General features: G+C 50.3%; 4 protein-coding genes across 8 annotated transcripts; 1 reads left to right on the forward strand and 3 right to left on the reverse strand.

Annotated features, from left to right (window-relative positions):
- Window positions 1–390: 390 nt before the first annotated feature.
- LOC120708224 (photosystem II reaction center W protein, chloroplastic-like) lies at window positions 391–1,192 on the reverse strand. The gene is made up of 2 exons (XM_039993352.1): window positions 962–1,192; window positions 391–866 (listed from the first exon to the last, which is right to left on the reverse strand). Exons 1-2 carry the CDS (start codon window positions 1,014–1,016, stop codon window positions 544–546), a joined length of 378 nt encoding a protein of 125 aa, XP_039849286.1. The 5' UTR covers window positions 1,017–1,192; the 3' UTR covers window positions 391–543.
- Window positions 1,193–2,738: 1,546 nt separating this feature from the next.
- Window positions 2,739–6,258, forward strand: LOC120708225 (transcription factor BHLH148-like). 2 transcript variants are annotated; one of them, XM_039993354.1, is made up of 3 exons: window positions 2,739–3,212; window positions 3,301–3,630; window positions 5,873–6,258. In XM_039993354.1, exons 1-3 carry the CDS (start codon window positions 2,769–2,771, stop codon window positions 6,011–6,013), a joined length of 915 nt encoding a protein of 304 aa, XP_039849288.1. In that variant the 5' UTR covers window positions 2,739–2,768; the 3' UTR covers window positions 6,014–6,258. The 2 variants fall into 2 exon arrangements, with proteins under 2 accessions (XP_039849288.1, XP_039849287.1); XM_039993353.1 differs by lacking the exon at window positions 5,873–6,258 and adding an exon at window positions 3,775–4,591.
- Window positions 6,259–7,046: 788 nt separating this feature from the next.
- On the reverse strand, window positions 7,047–11,333 carry LOC120710197 (calmodulin calcium-dependent NAD kinase-like). Its single transcript, XM_039995850.1, has 7 exons — window positions 11,294–11,333; window positions 9,407–9,630; window positions 9,195–9,253; window positions 8,378–8,605; window positions 8,149–8,278; window positions 7,563–8,048; window positions 7,047–7,476 (listed from the first exon to the last, which is right to left on the reverse strand). Exons 1-7 carry the CDS (start codon window positions 11,331–11,333, stop codon window positions 7,231–7,233), a joined length of 1,413 nt encoding a protein of 470 aa, XP_039851784.1. The 3' UTR covers window positions 7,047–7,230.
- Window positions 11,238–20,108, reverse strand: LOC120708229. 4 transcript variants are annotated; one of them, XM_039993361.1, is made up of 7 exons: window positions 19,755–20,108; window positions 19,060–19,416; window positions 18,534–18,647; window positions 16,426–18,442; window positions 12,317–12,432; window positions 12,085–12,176; window positions 11,238–11,804 (listed from the first exon to the last, which is right to left on the reverse strand). In XM_039993361.1, exons 2-7 carry the CDS (start codon window positions 19,382–19,384, stop codon window positions 11,697–11,699), a joined length of 2,772 nt encoding a protein of 923 aa, XP_039849295.1. In that variant the 5' UTR covers window positions 19,385–19,416; window positions 19,755–20,108; the 3' UTR covers window positions 11,238–11,696. The 4 variants fall into 4 exon arrangements, with proteins under 4 accessions (XP_039849295.1, XP_039849296.1, XP_039849297.1 ...); XM_039993362.1 differs by having other exon boundaries at window positions 19,685–20,076; XM_039993363.1 differs by having other exon boundaries at window positions 18,534–18,657; window positions 19,755–20,064.
- Between the last annotated feature and the right edge of the window lie 355 nt (window positions 20,109–20,463).

The raw sequence follows: 20,463 nt of genomic DNA on the forward strand, positions 1-20,463 counted from the left end.
TAGTTTCATACACTTGCTATGTCATATAAACACTATAAATAGAAAAGTAGATGCCGCTTTCCTTGGTTTTAGACTAGAAATCGAGGAGCTGAAGTTAGCATGCTGTTAATATGTGTGGAGGACATGTACTGAAGACTTGGTGTAGGCCACGGCGGTGTACTGGCCAGTGGGAATGAGGCGCCACCGTGGAGGAAGTGGGTTGTGTCATTGCGTCGACGAAGAAGAGCGTGGCCGTAGAGGGAGAGGGAGATGAATGTTTGGCCCAGGTTGATCAGGAGCTTGCAAAGAGATTCTTCGCCTCTAAACAGCAAGAGCTCTACTGAAAGCTCAAACTTACGCAGAACACTATAGGGATTTTTTCTCTCGCGAAGTTGCAGTACACGCGTAATCTCCACGGATCAACATATCATCACTTCATGATCCAACGCAAAAGCGAAGCTTAGATACAAATTAAATAGCCAAGTCTGACATTACACCGATGACCACCGCCATGTTTACATCCGGATCGGTAGTAACAGGAGCAGAGGACGGACATGATATTATCTAGAGCGAGAGGCCGCCGGACTCCTCGTCCTCGTCGAGGTCGGAGGTGTAGACGGTGTAGAGCGACCAGATGAGGCCGAAGACCCCCAGGAGGATCCACCCCAGCAGGTTGTTGCTGAGCCCCAGGCTCAGCCCGGTGCCCTCCGTCGACATCCTCTCGTCCACGAGCGCCAGCGCCGGCCCCGCCGACGCGGTCACCGCGCCTGCCGCGGCCAGCAGCGACGCGCCGGCGCCCCTCGCGCTCACGGCGGCCGCCGCGCTCCTGGCGTCCCTCGAGTAGCCGCACCGCACCCTCTCGCTCCTCGCCCTCAGCTGCGGCAGCCCTGCGGACAGCGACCGTGATGAGCTAGCTTGCACGATGCGCGGATGCAAGCGTGAGAGGACAAAGATGACCGACGACCGACCAACCAAACCGTACCTAGGGCGGCGCGGGCAACGACGGTGGTCGCCGCGGCGGCGCTGACGGTGGCCATTGCTGCTGCCTCTGGATCTCTCGCTGGCCGCTTGCTCCGCCGGGTGCTGGAGAGTGTGCGGTGGTGGATCGTGGCTCGCGTGCGCTAGTCGCCGGCGTTTTCCTTTTAAGGCGGTATACACGAAATTATCGCGAGCCGATGTGGCTGCAAATCGCCGGCCGCCGCTGGGATTGGGTGAGGCACGGGCTTGGCTATCCTTGCACACCCATGGCCTATCCGCTCGCGGCCAATCGGCATGAGCCAACTGGACCCGTCGTGTCGGGTGGTCCCTGCTGGTTAGGAACTTTAATTTTAATCAGGGAGATGTTAGCAGAACTTGGGGCCGGCTGGCGGGTTGTTTTTGGATTTGGAGATTGGCCAAAGTGTTTGAACTCCACAGTTGCTATATTCATATCCTTCAGCGGGAGTATGAGTCAAAGTACTGGTGCTGTTCAATTTGACATACCAAGCTTAAATATGCTATTTTAACTACTATTGATGCAAAAAAATTGCATTGAACTTGCAGTCCATAAAAATGCACCTCTTGGCGAATCTGTATAGAATAGGAGTTTCAATTTTCAGTACTACAACCAACAAACGATCATTCAGAAGGGATATTCTTAGATTTTCCGATGGTCCGCACGCTAGCTTAGACACCTTCAATAATCTGGTAAATGGTTCCTCTGTGTACGGCAGGGGGACTCGCTCCCACTGACATGCAGACCCGACCACACCAGGATACACGTGTCAGCGGGACGAGTCCCTCTACAACAGTGCAGAGAAGGCTCATTCCAATAATAGCGTTATTGGTATCAAGAAAGTATAACACTGTTGGGAGGGATTATGGCTTGTGGCTTGAGGATGAAAAGCAAAATGTACTTGCATTGTGATCATTTGGATATCCTCAATTGGGATTAGCCTTTTGTACGTATAATGTGCCCATTGAAATCGAAACTCTTACTAATTGTGTCAAAATTTAACTCTGGGTTCAACGCATCAAAACTTGCATTGACAAACTGGTTTTTGGAAACCCAGAACTTTGGTTTCACCAAGCATTGTAGTCTGACTAATTTGCCCATCAACAAATCCACTACGTTGTTTTGGTGAGCCGTGTGCTCTACTCGACGATCACTCTATGGAGCTTGCATCACCATTCCACCAAGCTGGACGACGACGACGCACGTGAGAACGAGACGGGGCCGGCGAAAGCAAGTGGAACGACACGCGTGTAGTTTATTTCGACCACCGGTAGCGACTAGCGACCGATCATCGCGCGGAAGATCTATATGTATAGATATATATATATTTAATCCTGCTGCGCGCACACACGTACATACACGCACACGGCTTCGGCGACAAAGACGCTCGCAGGCGGCACGCTGGTTCTCATTTACCGCCTTTTACCGTGCGCGGTAACACATACGCGGGATTCGCTTTATTTGCAAATTGATAAAACGTGTTATTAGTACAGTACTGTACCTCATTATCAATACCCGTACTGTAGAAGAACTGCCAGTAGGCAGCAGTCCTCCGTGCGGCTTTAAACACGTACTACTGGTGGCAAACGCGGAGCGTTTTCAACGTGCCCGGGCGCGTCGCCTGGCGACCGGTCAGACTACACAAGCCGCGCCAATTTGACTTAGCTTGGTGGTGGAAGTGGAACCTTCTGCCGCCGCGCGCGTGGCTCGATACGTATATAAGCGCGCGGGTGCGCGCGGCGCCAAGGACCGGGACATCAGACTATCAGAGCGGCACGCCAGCGCGCCTGCGGCCATGGCGGATCCGTTCTTCTACTTGGGCCAAGACGGCGCCGACGAGGACTACCTGATGAGCCTCGGCCTGGTCCTCCCGCCGGAGCCGCCCGCGGGCAGCGCGTTCGAGGCGTACCAGCGGCGGCCGACGTTGCTGGAGTCGCGCCTGATGATGATGGGCCGCGAGCGCGGGCGGCATAGCAACTCCGGCGGCGGAGAGAACGTGCACCGGAGGATGTTCGGTTACTACCTGCGACGCATTGCTCGTCGTGACGACGCCGCGGCCGGAGCTGCGCACTCGGCGCCCGCGGACGACGAGGCTGCCGTTGTGCCGCCGCCGCCGCCGCCGCCGCCGCGCAGCAGCTCGCGGTTCCGGCACATCATGCGCGAGCGGCTGCGGCGGGAGCGCCTCAGCCAGGGCTTCGCCGACCTCCACGCGCTCCTGCCCCCCGGCGCGTCGTCCAAAGTGAGTCACAAGCTAGCCATGCGCACGCATCGCGTACCAGCCAGCGACTTCTCGGCTTAGCTTGTAACCTTAACCTGTGCGCACGCAGGGTGGCAAGAACGACATCGTCGGCGCGGCGGTGGGCTACATCAGGGAGCTCGAGGGGCGGAGGGGGTGGCTCCGCGCGAGGAACCAGGAGCTGCTGGAGCGGGCTGCCAGCAGCCGCGCGCGCTCTAGTGGAGCCGGAGCAGCGAGGAACGCCGCCGGCGGGGACATGGTGGTGAAGGTGCGAGCCGAGAGCGAGGATCGCGCGGCGGCGGTCGACGCGTTCGAGACGGTGCTCCGGCGCCTCAAGGCCATGGGGGCGCTGCGGGTGACGGCGATCCGGTCGTGCTTCTGCACCGGCGGGATGTGGATGAACGTCGGAGTTGAGGGCCAGGTACGCGCGCTACACAGGGGTTTACAAATATTCGGAATGTGATTGTCAATCGCGATCTAAATTAGGAGGTTTTTGTAAATATTAGGATTCCTTCTGTATATATTCGGATCGCGATTATTATTTATTAATCGGGATTCGAATCAGGGAGCTTTTTGCAAATGTCCTCCCTCCGGTGAAATGGCTGGCCGCGAGCTCGCCGCCTGGCCGGTGACTTCGGCGGAGCAGGAATTGCCGGAGCGGAGGATCTCGCGGATCAGCTTCCCCAAGCAGACGATCCCAGCGTCGATCTCCTCGTCCTCCCGGGACTGCGGCGGCGTGAAGGCAGGGGCCGACGAGAGCAGAGCTCGAGTCACGCTCGCTTGGGGGAAAGAGGGAGTACAGAAGCCAAAGCGCGACGGCGGCATCCGCCGGAGTGAGCTCTTCGAGATGCTTATGCACATCTCGTGGTGATAGCCCTCCTGGTCCTGGAACTGGAAGGGAGGAACAGTGAGGAATGCCGCCGGCGGAGACACGGTGGTGAAGGTGCGAGCCGAGTGCGAGGACCATGCGGCGGCTGTTGACGACTTGACGCGTTCGAGACGGTGTTCCGGCGCCTCAAGGCCATGGAGGAGCTACGGGTGACGGCGATCTGGTCGTGCTTCCACGCCGCCGCCCGCGGGATGTGGATGAACGCCGTAGTGGAGGGCCAGGATGAGTACGTACTATGCGCCTGTTTGGCATGACTCTGGAGATGAACTCCAGCAGCTCCAAATAATTTTTTTTGCCAAACAAGCCAATTTCAAAACTCCATGGAGCTGCAAAACAATGGACAATGGAGCTGTAGTTCATTATTTTGTTAGAGTTTTGGAGCACCTCTTTTACAGCTCTAGAAATATCTATTGTAGACCTAGATGTGGAGTTGTGATGAAATTACCCACCACTGCCACCGGTTACGATGAAAAACGATTCGTTCTTTCTTTTTCTTCTTCCTCGACCCACACCACCCCGCACCTCCTCGCCCGTTCCTCCACGCCGCCCCTACCGCCGCCGGCCCCCTGCTCTCGGGCTGCGCCACCCCGCCCTCTCCTCACTGGATCTCGCCGCCACCGCCACCGGTAGCCCCTTCGTTCCTCCATGGCCGCGCCACCCCTCCCTTCCCTCCCCCCATCTCGCCGCCACCGCAGATCTCTTCCTTCACGGCCCAGCATGCGACCTCCTCGGCCCGCGCCGCCCATCCTCCCGGCGCTGCGGCCCGCACTCGTGCTCGCGTCCACGGCCGCCGCCATGGGGTCATTGCCAGCCATGCTCGTCAGCAGGCTCGCCGTGCCCCCTGTCTTCGATCCCCACTTCCTCCGCCTGCCGGAGCTGCTCGGGTCTGCCATGAACTCACGCGAAGGAGGGTCTCAGGTATGCCCCTCGAGGCCTCCTCGCCCCCGTGTGCTACCGCGCCATGGCGGCCACCGGCCTGCCGAGGCCCTCGGCCATGACCGCGACCGCGAAGGGGGGATGGGAGAAACAGAGGAGGCCTGGCTCACCATAAGAGAAAGAAGAGAGGCTAAAAAGAGTATGACATGTGGGTCCCACAAACCAAGGGTAAAAACGACAATCGACTCTCAAAACTCTCTTTTCTGGAGCCAGGGGTATCCTCAATGCCAAACACTCCATCCAGCCAGCTCCAACTCCACCCAGAGCTAGCTCCGGCTAGAGTTTTGGAGTGGAGCTGCTCCAGGTGGAGTTAGAGCCATGCCAAGCAAACCCTATGTTGGATGTCAAGTATATGTCTAATCTCCTTTAAAAAAAATACCCGTTGCGTTGCGTGACATATTTCCCCTAATAGGTCAACCTTCACGTCAACTTACTCTGAACCAAGAAATGTTCAACTCCAATCCCACGCCAAGTCAAAGCACCCGTTTACCGTTGAGCAGCGCACACAAAATTTGATGAACTACTCGGGGGCGATATGATTTGTACTATTCCTTTCCAACTTTTCAAGGCCATTTCAAAAACAAACAAACTTCCTCGAAACCGTGCATCAACTCACAGTAAATTGTTTAAATTTCTTGTTGGCGCGGTGCAATTCAAAGCAGCGCGGATGTCCGGTGTCGATCGACTAATGTTCTCAAAAAAATTATATTATAATAACTCGAAACAAGGCTATTCTTTTATTCGTATACGTCGCCAATTGAAGGCTCCCTTTAATATAGTCTTTTCTGTGATTCTGTCACCGTCCGACTGCTAATTTCGGTGTATCTTGTACATGAAGGTCTCCACGCGTGAGGTGGACGAGGCAATAACAAATGCCCTGATGGAGCTTGCGGGGAACGAACCCGGCAGGCAGGATCCAAGAAGCAGCAGGCCGAGCTTTAGCTGCCACGTCGAAAGCGGCGTACCGATGATGGGTTGATGCCCCCGGGCCCCGGCAGTTCAGTTTAGCCTCTTTTTTTTTTTTACCAACACTCCTGGCTAGTTGTTTGTTATTTGGTTGTTTGCCCCTAGGGATTTAGTGTGTTTTTGGTGCAGAGAGTTGTTGGACGGAGCACCACGGTCTGTTTTCTTTTTTTGGTTGTTGGTTGTTGTTTTGTTTAGGGGGCTATTCGCTCTCTCGTTTTTTTCTCTTCTAATAAAAATTCAGCGAATCTCTTGCCGTCCGTTCAAAAAAAATGATGGGTTGATGCTGGCCATCACAAGAGTAGCTAGAGATGAATTCTTTTGGCTTCGTTCGTTAAAAGAGAAAAAAAATTATGGCATCTGCTATAGCATAAGGGTACTGCAGAAGTCAGAACAGCATTGGTTCCAGTGCTCACGTATGTGAAATTTTTATTTATCCAGTCATTGAATAAAGGCATTAGATTTTTTTTTGAAAAATAAACATGTTCTTCGACACGTCTGTTGTCTTACTTGAGCTCGGTGCTCTTGCCGGCGCCCATCAGGAGCAGGACATCCTGGAAGGGGAGGAACAATGAGGAGGAATGCCCGTGGTGCTGCACATCTCGAAGAAAATCCGATTGACAACATCCAACGGCAGAAAATAGGCAGGATCCAATCGACGACCTTGGCGGCGTCGACGGCGTGGTGCTTGTGGAGGAGGACCAGCGTGGTGAGGCCCCGGTAGGCGCCGTTGAGCTGGATGTGTGCTTCATCAGCAGCGACTCGAACGAATCCCTGTGCGCCGAGAAGATCGGGCATTGGAAGCGCGGGAGAAATCGAGGACACGAGGGGCGAGGTGGATGGGTGCATTACCTTCTCCGCGGCGACGATGTAGCGGACCTGCTGGTTCGCGGCGGGCTCCGCCATGCCCGCCTCGCTCGGCTTGTGCTCCTCGTCGAGTCGAGCTTCTGCAGCGGCGGGATGCGGATGAACGTCGGAGTGGAGGGCCAGGATCGCGCGCCCCTAGCTAGTTTCTCATGACGCTCGTGATCGAGACAGAGGAGAGGACCAAAAAAAAGTTCTGTTCTGGTTCATGATCGATCGGTGCATCATCTCTTACTTATTACGCTTGGAAATTTGGGTTGGGTACAAAAGAGATTAACTAGCAGCTGCAGCTTAATTAATTACAACTAGTCCAGCAAATCATCAGAACCTCCGGGGAATTAAGGCAGGGAGGCAGCGGGCCGCCGGCGGCTACGGCGACGGGAAGCAGGCCTCGCTGTCGTAGATGGCCCCCTTGAGCTCCCGCTGTATGGACGCCCTCACCGGCGACGCCACCAGGTCCTCCCACACCGACCCCGCGCCGCCCGTAGGGTGCCCGTCCGGGTACAGCTCGTGCACGCAGTTGGCCTCCTCGTTGATCCGGCTCACACGCTCCAGCAGCCCGATCTCCTCCACGTCCACCAGCAGCCGGCTGTCCTTGTCCTTCCACCCGATCAGCTGCAGATCATAGCACGCATGCCATTTGTTTCAAGATCATCGAAGCCTCAGACCTCTCTATCTGAGGAATTAAATTGAAGGACCACCTTGGCGCCGGCGATGGTGTTGGTGCTGTAGAGCCTGGCGTTGTCGACGAGGTCGCAGTACTTGCGGAACGCGCCGGCGAAGCGCTTGTGTGACTTGAGCTGCGAGTTCACCCGCACGGCTCTCCCGGATATGATGGCCCGCCGGATGCCCCTGACGACGGCGAGGTAGGCGTCGCACACGATGCCCACCATCTCGATGCGGTACGGCTTCCTCGCCCTGGGCGGCGCCCCGCGACGCTGCCGCTCCCCCTCCTCCTCCTCCTCCTCCTCGACGGGCTCCCAGTACTTCTCCGTGGTCGTCCCGTCGGCGGCCACCTTGTAGCCGACGCCCATGCGGTAGCGCTGCCGGTGCACGGACCGCGCCATGGCGATGGTCTGCAGCACGAACGGCTCCCACGACATGGTGCCATCCATGATCACGTCCCGCCCCTCGTTCAGGGCCGTCACCAGCAGCGACGCCGCCGCGTCCGTCGACGACTGGTGCACCTGCGCGCGGCGTGTCGCCATGGATCGATCGGGTCCGTGATCTGGTGCCAAGCTATCAAGAGATCATTCGAGCGGGTTTAATTTGGACGGCGTGGCGTACCAGCTCGGCGGTCTGCAGCATGTCGTTGTGGTGGCCTCGCGAGCTGATGGCCTGGTAGATCACGTCCGACTCCTTGAACGCGTCGGCCTCCACGACCACGGCGTTGGCCCTGGCGTCAGTCCAGAACACCCTGCAACGAGAGCACACGGTGGTGAGCGATGATTTGCCATCGATGTTCCGAGGCTGCACGTACCTAAGCGAGAGGATCGGAGAGAGGTCGACGACTCACTCCTTCATGATCTGCTTGAGCACGGTGCTCTTGCCGGCGCCCATGCCGCCGCCCATGAACAGCAGGACGGGGCTGCGGTCGCTGTGCGCGGCGGGGACCATCACGTCCGTGCCCGGCTGCTTGTCGTGGTGGTGGCAGATTATCCCGATGGCCCTGAGCTCCTCCACCAGCGTGGTGAACAGCCGGGTCACCTTCAGCTCCCGCGTCACCCTCTCGAACCTCATCTTCCTGTGGCCCGACGAAGATTAATTAATTGGAAAAGGTTTAGGTTGCATCCTTCAACTATTACAAAAGCTTTCAACCTTAAACTTCAATATCAAATAACAACGATCACCTAACTATCGAATCCGAACAAATTTGACCCTTAAGGTGGTTTCAAAAGCAGTTTTTATTTTTTAAAAAATGTCAAAAAATCTAATTAGATCTAAAAAATCAAAACTAAATTAGAAAATATGAAATAAATACCATTTTTTCTAAAATATAACCTATATATTGGAACTGTCATATGTTTATGCTTTTTGAATATTTTTAATTTTTACAAAATAAAAATCATCTTTGAAACCACCCTAAGGCCAATCTTGTCCGATTTTGACGGCGGGATGGTTTTAGTTATCTTGTTTTGCAATTGAAGGTTGAAAATTAGATTTTTTTTCCCCTAATTAATTTGGTAGGCAATATCCATTCCTCCTGGAACAGAATTTTACAATTGACTTACTCATAAAAAAAAATCATGCAATCGATCGCAATGAAAGAAGAGAGGGGTAAATGTGTTTTTGCACATTTTGTGCCGTACTCCTCTGTCATCGGTAGTAGTTACCTAGTAGCCTCCATTACTATTCTTCTGAGTTTTCTTCGAGGGTGCTCGTGGGTGAGAACCTATATATGCAGGTGAACAGCACGAACATTAGGATACAAATACATGGCGCACCCCCACAATAAAAGATCAATTTCAATGGAAGAAGGGGCGTCGATTCTCCAGCCGGTGAGCAATGCAACACGTACAGTTTTTTCTGGTGGATCGATCGGTACCTGCGTGATTATGTGGGTTGCGAATTTCCAGTGGAAGGAGAAGTAGCCGAGGATGCATTTGTCGAGCTCCTCGATGAGCTGCACGAGCAGGGCGTCCGGGTTCATCTTGTTGTGGAAGAAGGCGAGCAGGTTCTGCTCGTAGCCCTCGGTCTTCTTCAGGTAATCGTAGGACAGCGTGCAGAGGTGCGGGCACTCGTTCAGATCCTCGAAACCGATTTGCGTCGCTGAAGAAAAAAGAAGACGAAAAAAAAACTCTGATCAATCAAAACAAGAGCGAATGCCTATTAAATTGACTATTTTCTTTTTCAAGGTATATACTTCATTAATTGGCAGGAAAAAGACTTCAGAAGCAAAGCTCGCCGATGCAACAACGTAACGCGCGCGCGTACCGACGTAGTGCGCGAAGGTCTGGATCTCGTGTACGCCGCCGCCGGCGGAGACGCGCAGCAGCGGCACCACCGGCTTCGGGCCGCGGTCCTTCACGGCATCCTCCTCCTCCTCCTCGCGGCCGCCGCCGCCGCCGTCGCCCGCCGCCCGTGTGGCGCGGCCGGTGGTGAGCTCGGGCAGGGTCGGGCGCGACATGAGCTAGCCCATCTACCGGGAGGAGCTGCGCGGCGTCGCCTGTGATGATGGTGGATGACCGAGGCCTGGGGAAATGTGCCCTCGCCTCTGAGATGCAGCAAGCTTGCGGAGGGAGGCCTGGTCGGGATCCAAAGGGTGCGGAGGTGGTGGAAGACCGGAGCGAGAGCGAGTGCATGCATGGATGGGGACTGGGGGGTGGACGGGACGGGACGGGGGCCCAGCAGCCAGCGGCGCTATTCCTTTTTTTTTTTGTTGGGTTTGGGTCCTTTGTTTTGTCGCTGGCAAGGCAATAGAGGAGATGCATGCGCGCCGAGCGAGGTCTTGCGACCGCGGCAGCGCCGGTCCAGCCGGGCCGCGCACCACCGCCACGACCGGCGGTGGCCGTGCGGCCATGCGGGTTATACGCGGAGGCAGCATGCTCCGCGTACCAAGGCTGTTCACCTGAACGCGACGCAAGGACGACACTACACTGAAATGGTCATGTCATATGGAGGGGCCCTTCATGCACAACACATCTTCCGATTCACGAAATAGCTAGTCTCAACGGAGTTTTATGAAGAATTCTATGCAATTAAATATCATCAATTTTGCTAACATGGCAAGGAGAAAAAAATGAGATTCATAAAATGTGAGAAAAATTCATCACCATGAAACTCATCTAGTACATTTACCTACTCCCTCCGTCCCCCAATTATAAGGCGTTCTGGGGTTTTTAGAACAGATCGCGCCTGTGTAGAAAACACTCTCCTAACTCTAATTATTAAGCACTGTGACTCGATTTGGGCAACTAAATATGTACTAATTAAATATGTACTAATTAAAGTAACATATCCTTTTTCATGCACTTCCCCTACATGCATGTATGCACGTCTTTCTATTGGGAAAGATCTAGAAACAATGCACAATTAAAATGGTTTGATCCACTCTCAATCTAGGATGTCTTATATTTGAGTACAAAATTTGAACTCTAGAATGTTCTACATTTCATGACGGAGGGAGTAGTTCTTGGTCTATGTAATTGTATCTATAAAACTCTCACTTAATACTAGCCTTCTCAATGAAGGTTTCATGGAGAGTTTTATGCCATTAGTTTTGTTGTCATGGCGAGAAGACAGAATAGAGTAATTTTATTCTTATAAAACTTATATGGCACAGTTACCTAATTTTCAGTTATCTAACTGTGTAACGAAACTGTCCAGCCTTATTCACGGAATTCAGCTCTCGAAACGGCAGCGCCGAACAATAAATCTTATTTCGAGGAAGTATATTGTATTAGTTAACGGCAGAACAAAATTACAAATGTACCATTCTGTCCGTAGCGCTTCCTATTTACAGACAGGGCCATATCACACAACAGTACAGCACCTCATCCCACCGCAAAAGGAAAAACAAAAACAAATCATATATATGCTGTACGCGACAAGCTGATGTTACAACCGACCACCCCTAGCTCAGCAAAGAACGACATCCTGAATTCCTGATACATCTGGACATACCAAGGATGATGAAGATAGCGTCGTTGCCCTTTCGGACCAACTGCGGCCGAGCGGTAGTCATGACACCGCAAAAAACGAGCACTATAGAGCTTATCGTGACAAAATAATTGATGCCACGTTAACTGGCTCGCATTTACCATTAAGGAAACAAGAAGGATGGATAGCAAACATCCGTGTTTCAGTACTGCTGTGGGGTGTCGAATCGTTCTGTTCTAAGAACGAAGTAGCTCTCTTTCTCTTAGCTTCATACTCAGTTCTTCTTTTGATGGTAGCTTCCATTCACCCTTCATGGCAGCAGACCACCATGCCTTCAGCTCATCCTAGAAAAATTAAACATAGAGTTCATCATATATAAGTAAATTGCTATTCCTTATGGGTGGGACATGTGCAAATGGAAGCAAAGCGATTTGGTAGAATGGTGTCTATCATGTGCCGTTTCTGTTATCCACAATTTGACAGGTATACAACCTGATCGGATCAAGGTTGGATTAGAAATTAGTGTGGTGCCGCCATATTTGGTAAACTTCAAGTTATCACCCAACTGAGACAGTCAAAACATTAAATTTCTGTAAAGTGATATATATATAATTCATACATTACCTCATGGAAGTCATGGTTGGATACAAAGCGAGAATCTACTTGACAGGTTGAATTTCTGATCGTTACAGAAAGGTGATTCCTATCCAGTGCTCCTGCAAGACAAATCCATATCGTTTACTCTCCTTTGCATTCAACTATTTTTTTCATTTTTTTTATGAAATTACAAATGCTCTACAAAAATTATCATGTTTTATTCCAAACACCAAATTAAGGCAGCTTTTTAATCATTTACCATTCAGGCGGGCAACATGGTATCCAGTGCCACCCAATGCTTCCTCCCATTTACCAAATCGTAGTCGCACAAAAAAGCCATCTAAGGTAGTGTCCATTATCGGTGATCTCAGCCATCTGTCAACAAACACAAAAGAGGGTTAATCATCAGCTTTTTAATTCTGGGAATTTCCCTAACTTAAGCATAGTTTACAGAGTCAGCAACCCTGAGGGCTTTATCGAAAAAGGCAACCCTATGAATCACACATTAAAAGTCCTAAGTCAATATCCTGAGAAACACATTTGCCATTTCTCATGAAAAAACAAGAAAATGGATTTGTGTTCTCTTTAGATAAAGTGACTTCTCTGGTCATTTTTACGGTTATGAACCAGGCAGAAACAACAGCCAAACTACATGCAAGGTAACAAGGCTATCCAACAGTACATGAGAAATTTTACAATGATTGAAAAAATAGGAACCGTCCATCTGATAAAATCCTACGGTAGTGAGGGTAGGAAGTACCCCGAAGTACGTAGGATAAAGTACCTGGTACTTCCAAAATGCGGGACCAAGTACCAAAAAGTGGGACTCAATACTAATTTAATTTAATTTTTATAAATACTTTCCATAGATCAACAGCTAGAAAAATTCAAGGTAAAAGTACCTAAAAGTACTCATTGGTACTTTACAATTATTGTAAAATAGCTCACAGTATATATATGTTGTAACAATCCGATTTTTAAAATTCAAATAAAAATACGAATTCACCAAAGTTTAATGAAGTTTAGCCAAATTTGAACCTTACACGTGGCCCCCACCTGTCAATCTCTCACTCTCTCTTCTCCCTGTGCCGCACAGTGCGCGGTATGGAGGCCGACGCCTCCCGAAGCTCCCAACCGCCATGCGCTGTCCGTCGGGGAGCCTTCCCCGTTTTCCCGGCCGGCGACGTCGCCAAGTCGACCACGACCTTCTTCCCGAGCTCGCCACCTGCCTCACTTCCGTCTACGCCTCGCCCTCCTCTTCTTCTCCTTCCTCGGTTCGCCATGAACGGCGCTTGAAGCTGCTCGCGCTCGCCGGCTCGATTCGCGAGCTCCTCTCCATGGATTCCAAATCCACTTCACCCGAAGCTCCTCCACCTCTCTAGCGCCCTTCCCAACCCCACCAAACCTAGCCCCAAGTCCCATCTCGCCGGGAATCGGAGGTTCCCCGGCCGCCAGCCATTAAAGCCGCCCGAGCTCCACCTCAACGTCGAACTCCTACCTCCGGTCCCCGTTTTCTTCACCCAGTAGCTCAAATCGACTCTAGGTGAGACACTAATGCTCGTGCTCTCCACGTTCCCTCGCGTTCGCATGATTTCCACGCTCGTTCCATGCCATGCCGCCGCCGGCCGAGGTGCTTGCCGCCGCCGTACGTTGCGCGCCACGCTCGCCCCCCCCCCCCCCGCCACGCTTGCACGCGCACCGGAGCCGCACGGCCGCACTGGTGCTCGCACCGCGCCGCCCCGCCGCCGCTTGGCCCCACCGCCGCCGGGACAAGCGCGCCGCCGCCTCCCCTGCTTTGCGCCGTCGCCGGCCACCCCGCCGCCTGGGGGGGCGCGCGCGGGGGCCCCACTGGGCCGTTGCTGCCGCGCCGCCGCGAGCCCCTTTTCCCCTGCGCCAGAGCGCCGCCGCGACCACGGCGCGTGTGGCCGGGCTGGGCAGACCGCCCCTCCCACTGACCAGTGGGGCCCGCTGGTCAGGGGAGGGAGTTAGGGGAGGGTTTTTCTTTATTTTATTGTTTAATTTCGGTGTAATTTGTAAAATCCATATTAAATCAAGGAAAAATGTGAAAAATATGAAATAAATTTTGTTAGATTTGTTAGAGTAAGATATATGGAGGAAAAATATCCATGTTGGCAAAATAACCTTTTTACCCCTGCAAAAATTTAAATTGTGTTTAGTCTTGCTTAATTAGTTTCTATAGATCTGTTAATCTAATTTTTTTTGCAGTAGCTTACTTTAAGCATGAGTGATCCACCGTAAATTTTTCATATTCATAGGACCTAGTTTAGTATATGAATATAAAATGTAACCAAACTTAAATATGTGTATAGGAATAATAATATTTTTACATGTAAAATTTTATACAAATTATAAGAGACAAGTAATAATGTCTTTGCTAGTCATGTTTTATTTTATAGTAAATCATGCTCTAATTGATAATTTGGCCTCTAATTGTTTCTAGCACTTAGGGTTAAAGTTAATTATCACCATACCTGCATCATTTTATGTAAATTGTTAATTTGTTTAATGTTTATTTTCTAATGGCAAAGTCATGTTGGCATTTACTCATTGTCTCATATGCATGGCATTTACTCATTGTCTCATATGCATACATATAGAATCCGCGATCGAGGAAGTCGTGTACGAGGTGATCGCGGAGCCGCAGGAGCAGACGGAGCAAGCCCCGCAAGAGTTTCGTGACGACCCGGCTCAAGGCCCAGTGGACACTAGCACTGAGCAGCAACCCGCAGGCAAGCCCCGGAGCATAACCTATTATTTTAACTTATGAAATGTTATATATATATTTACTTGATTATGCATTAAGTTTCTAGGCGTTGGATGAAACCCTAGTTGCATGATTCCTAGGTTCCATTGGTCGGAATACTAGTATGTGTATGTCGTTATCCTTGCCATACTAAAAATAGGATTCGGTAGAAGTCGAGTAATTTCCTGTTACTCGCGAGATATAGGATGTCTTTATGATTTGATTATGGAATATTGGAATATGGAGGAAAGGAAAGAAATTGGAGACCGGCGGGAATTGTCTAGCCCCGTCTGTGTCGGTTAAGGACCGTACCGTTGTCGGCCCTGCTGATCATATTTGAATTGTACTAACCGCATACCGGGAGTAGAAGGTAGTCGAAACCGGTAAGCCAAGTACTGCCTCACTACAGGACTCCATCTCACCTCCTGGGGTAGTCGAGTAGTCGTGGAGAAATGGGGGTTGCATATGTTTACTTTTGGTGGTCTCACGTTGAGCTCGGCTGACCATATGATGGTGGGGCGGTCCTGTAGTTCGAGGCGGGGAGGGGAAAGGTCGGTGCATGGGGTCCGACGGGGCTTTTGCGTGCCGTGTTGGTTAGGTCCACCTTGCAAGGTTAAATCGGATCGATTCGCCGTCAGTCGCTCTCGGACATGAGCACCTTGATCTCCGAGTCACATCGTAGTAAGAACATGAAAGGAAATGAAATGATCAGTATAGTTGTACCTAATCAATTGTTTTTCCACACTGATTGGTGTAGAAGTGCAAACCGTAGAAAATAGGTACTCATTCCTAATCTTGAGCTAAAATATTGAAAGTAAGGACTCACTCTTAATTGATTTTCCGCAAAACAACCCACAACCAGAAAGCCATGCATGTCTAGATAGTGGGCTATGTATACCCATAGTCGGGTAAGTCTTGCGAAATATTAGTATACTCAGGGTTGTGGCTCAAACTATTTCAGGTCAGGATGAGATAGACTTCTGCCCTTGTTGTGCTAAGTTCATCCAGCTTGACGCGGATGGTTGGGAGGTGGCCGGACCAGATACTTAGTCCTAGCTAGTTACCGAATCACACAACCGTGGGCTGAGTGTGTGATTCGACTCTGCTCTTTATGTATTATAAACGTCAGGCTTTCTGTATCGAACTTTGTTTTAAACTGAAGTTGCACTTGTATATTATTTTATGTACTTAAACCAGGTTTGTAAAACTTAATGCACCCTACTCTGTATTGTAGTTGTATTTATATGTACTCAACATGTTTGTACTGCCTGTGCTCATCTTCGTGTGAGACTACTGGTGTTTGTTTCGATCGGAAGGTCAGTTTCGAAAGGACTGTCAAATTAAACCGTTAAGCCAAATGTGCCTGATGTGTTCAAATGATGGCCATTTAGCTTAATTTTGAGTTTAAATTTGGCGGTTCTGTCACATATGTGCCCACTGGAATGTTCCCTGATATCATTATTTATATGTATCCTGTCTTACAGGGAGAATATATTACGAATCACCTGGATGCAAACATATGTGATCGAAATGCATGTGCATCCTAGAAGGCAGAATTTTAACCAACTGAATTCAAAGGTGGTCCTGAGATTACTGTGGTGTACCTTATTATATCTGAGCGAGACAAGCGAAGCCTATGTAAGGCTCCAAAAACAACACTTGATTCATCAGAGACAGCATTGGGTATGATGCCATAAGGTACAATTTGCTTGTTATCTGGCAGACTAGCCATAAAATCTGAGATTCCTCCCTTCAATTCTACTCTTTTTCTATCAATATCTTCGGCCAATGTGTTCACTTCCAAATTGTGCTGAGGAGTTGATTTTCCAGCTGTGTTCCCTCCATGATCCTGATGCTCATGCTCAGACAAAAAGTTTCCTCTTAACTCTTCGTTACTTTGAGTACACCATTTTTCCTTACCTTTGTCATCTGCACACAGAACTATTCTTCCATTTCCACTAGAAGATTTATGAGTTCCATGTCCCACCTCTAGCTCATCATGGCTGCTGTAACTAACAACTAAAGAGTTCATTTTGTGGTTATTCAGTTTGGCTATTCCACGATCACATGCGATAGCCAACCTTACTGCAGAGGTCTTTGCATGTCTAAGTGCATCCAATCTCTTTGCAAAAACAGAAGCCATTGATTCAGATTTCTTAGGTTCTTCTGGAGGCACTGCTGGACATTTACTACTTGTTGCACCATCGCTGCTTCCTCTGCCAGTAAAGTTTTGTGTACTGTTTAATTCCTTCTCGTTGAGATTCTGAACAGATGGACAATACAGCATGTCACCCACAGCCTTTGGATTAACAGCACTCTCTACATTGCATGGTGTTGCCTCCATCACTTCCAATGATGTTTTTGGCAAAAACCGACTTACCCACAAGCTGTCCACAAAACCACCTTTATTTCTTGTTGCATCATTTGAGCAACCAACAGCACACTCAGTTTGTTTTTCTTCAAGAGGTTTAGAACAAAACTGACTGGAGTTGGGCAGTTTCATATTTTTCTCTAGTCTCATTGGGAACATATCGATTTGATTATGAAAGTTTCCTCTACTACCACCAGAAACCATCTGAAAGCGTTCAGCAGCTGAAGTCTCAGCAGTCACATCAAGAGTTTCTCTGCCCATGCCAATTTGTTTGTCGAACATAGAATTACTATTATTTAATTCCAGAGACAGTCTATTGAAGACATGCCCGGTGCAGTTGCTTTCTGGTTGACGACAATTATTTCTTGAAGTTATCATAACATTATGAGTATACAGAGACTGGAAGAGTGAATTGAAGCCAGCACAGTGCATATGAATGCCGCTATTGTTTTGAAGTGGCAGGGGAGGTGCTGCAGATCCTTCTCCTGTACTTGCTGAAAACTTCTGGTCAAGTGCAACAGCAGTAGTGGCTTCATCAAGCATGGGTAATCCATTTGTGAGTGATGACATCCAGTTAAAGAAAGAGCTACCACATTTTTCCAATAAGCCTGAGCAAGAGCTCTCATTGTCTCCCCTTCTAAATCTTTTGCTTCCAGAAGGCATCATGGCTTCAGAACACTGCGCATGCTTCCGCTTTGGGGGTTTTGCGCTCGTACAGCTCTCTATGCTCTCATTGCTGTCATCATTCTCCTTCGTATTGCCAACACAATTGCTGTCATTGTACACAACCTTTTCTTTTCCCTTCTCAAGCTTTCTGGCATCAACTCCGGGTGCTGACTCGCATTTTGCAACAGCATTGATAGCAGATGCTGACTCCCCTCTCGCAACTACAGGTTCACCATTATGGCTTTCCTGCAGAACTGGATCTTGGTGATTGCCACAGGAAGGAATTACTGGAACATTATTAATTGCATTGTTATCATTGCCCAGACTCTGAACATCTCTGTTATCTAGGAAATCTGCCACCAATTTGCCTGAGACCTCTCCTGCATCGCATGAAATTCCTAAGGTAGAATGTGGCAATGCATTCTCTGTGTTTTTTGGCAACATAGAGTCTTTCTGACGAACTGCTTTTATTAATCGAGCACGCCAGGCATTAGTTTCCCAAGATCTTTCATTGTGGACAGTGGTTGCATAGTAAACCTGGTTTTCTGAAATACTAGCCATGACTTCTTTTCTGGAAGCCGAGCCTGCAAAATGACATTATTCAAGTATTTTTATTTACAAACAAAATAAATTAGATTTCTCTTAATTATTTTTCCCAAAACATCTGAGTATTACCGTGGGAAGCATCCTTGCAACATCTTGTTGGACAACTACTCAATTCCATGTCCTCTGGCTTATCCACGCAGCAGTCTTCAGACCCTTGTTTCCCTTCATTCACAACATTGATCCCTTCACAGCACTCCACAAGTTTAGCATTCAAAAAATTAATCGCTGCGGGAATAATCATCAGATGATAGATAAAGAGAACTTCTTAGATTTCTTTATCCTATTTGAACTATACATACACATGGTAGATTGAGTGTCAAAAGCTAATGCAACAGATGCTAGGTAACAGAGTTCCCTAACAAACCTTAAAAAAGAAAAGAGTCTTAGCTTCATTGCATCGGTGCAATTTGTTCCAACTTTATTGACAGAATGGTTTTTATATTCATTGAGCTGGACCTTTCTTACATGATGAGCAGCTAACTAGACCATCAAAGAGTTGCCAAATGCATATCTCTGGACCAAAAGGAAAAACATACCCAAAGAATTGTCTTCAAACGACTAGCTTACTGAATTAGATTACGTCGTTTAGACTTACTTGAATCTTGCTCTTGCGATCTCATTGACATAGATTGTAGGGCATCAAGGTTTGCGATTCTATTTGGGTTTGTAGTTACTCTCACTGAGCTGTCACTGCGAGCCCGTAGTTGTGATGGTATCTTTTCTAACACCTCTTGGTTATCATATATGTTATCACTGCTCTTTGCACCACCCGCACCACTTTGTTGAGGTGAGGATATTACTATGCTCAACGTATCTGCATTCCAGCGAAGAGAAGCCTTCCTCGTGCTTAGGCTGGACGCTGCAATTTTAATGCTCAAACCCTCATCCGGAGACCACACAAGCTCAGAGAGGGGGCTCATCCCGAATTTCTGGACTGCATTTACACCTGCACCTGAATGTCGACAATAGGCCTTCAGAAATATATATAATATAAGAAGATTATGAATATTAATTACATAGTCCTTTTTTTCATAAAAAGCCGGTAAAGCAAGGTAGCAAATGGCTAGCAGCAAAAATCAACAGCAGCACTGGCAACAAATTAACAATATAGGCGAAGACACATATCATGACGTGAGAAAACACACGCACCCACCTTAAAAAAAGAGAGAAGGAAAGCATCATCTACGTCCGATTGTGCTTGCTTTTGTTTAAAAACTTACAGAAAGGTACGGTGAATGCTTAGCCGAAAGTGGGAATGATCTATGATGCCTAAGACAGCAACAGCCGCACCTCCGGGAGTAGCGAACCACTACCATCTCATCTCACTGCATTTCCGCCCCCATCGCTGCGCGCCGGGTGTCGGGAACACCACGCGGCACCGGAAAAGCGGCCGGTCTCTCGCACGCCGCCAACGGCGGGGCGGGCGCGGTGACCACGAACACGAAGCGCGGCCTACGAGGCGGGACGGGTCTCAGCAGTAATGGCCCGGGATCGCGGCGGCCGGCGGGGTGCGGACAGGGGGAGCGGCGGCGGCGGCGAGGTGAATCTGGGAGCGGCGACCGAGGGCGAGGAGGAGAGCAGCATGTCCGCACAGCCGAGGCCGAAGGGCAGGTGAGTGCGGAGGGGGGAGACTTTGTTGCATGCGCCGCCGCGGGGACATGAGGCGGAGGCAGCTCCACGTAGAGGCCGCGCGGGACACAGGCCCGCCGGTGCGCCGGGTCTACCGGTCCACGGGGGGGTCGGGGCCTGGGGCCTGGGGCCTGGGGGGACCCGAGCGACGCCCCGCGCGCCTCCGCCCCCACGAGCGGCAGCGATGCGGGGGGCGACAGATCGGGCGGCTGGGGCTCGCCGCGCCGGTGGATCGGCGGATGCCGGCCGCCCGATGGTCGATGGATGCCATTGTGGGTGGCGTGCGGCGGGGGCGCATCGGGGGCCTTGCTTGATGAGCTCGAGCTGTCCGTCTCGTGGTAGGGCAGCGCGAGACGGGGATGGGATTGGG

The sequence above is a fragment of the Panicum virgatum genome, chromosome 5K, assembly GCF_016808335.1.
Source record: "Panicum virgatum strain AP13 chromosome 5K, P.virgatum_v5, whole genome shotgun sequence".
NCBI lineage: Eukaryota > Viridiplantae > Streptophyta > Magnoliopsida > Poales > Poaceae > Panicum > Panicum virgatum.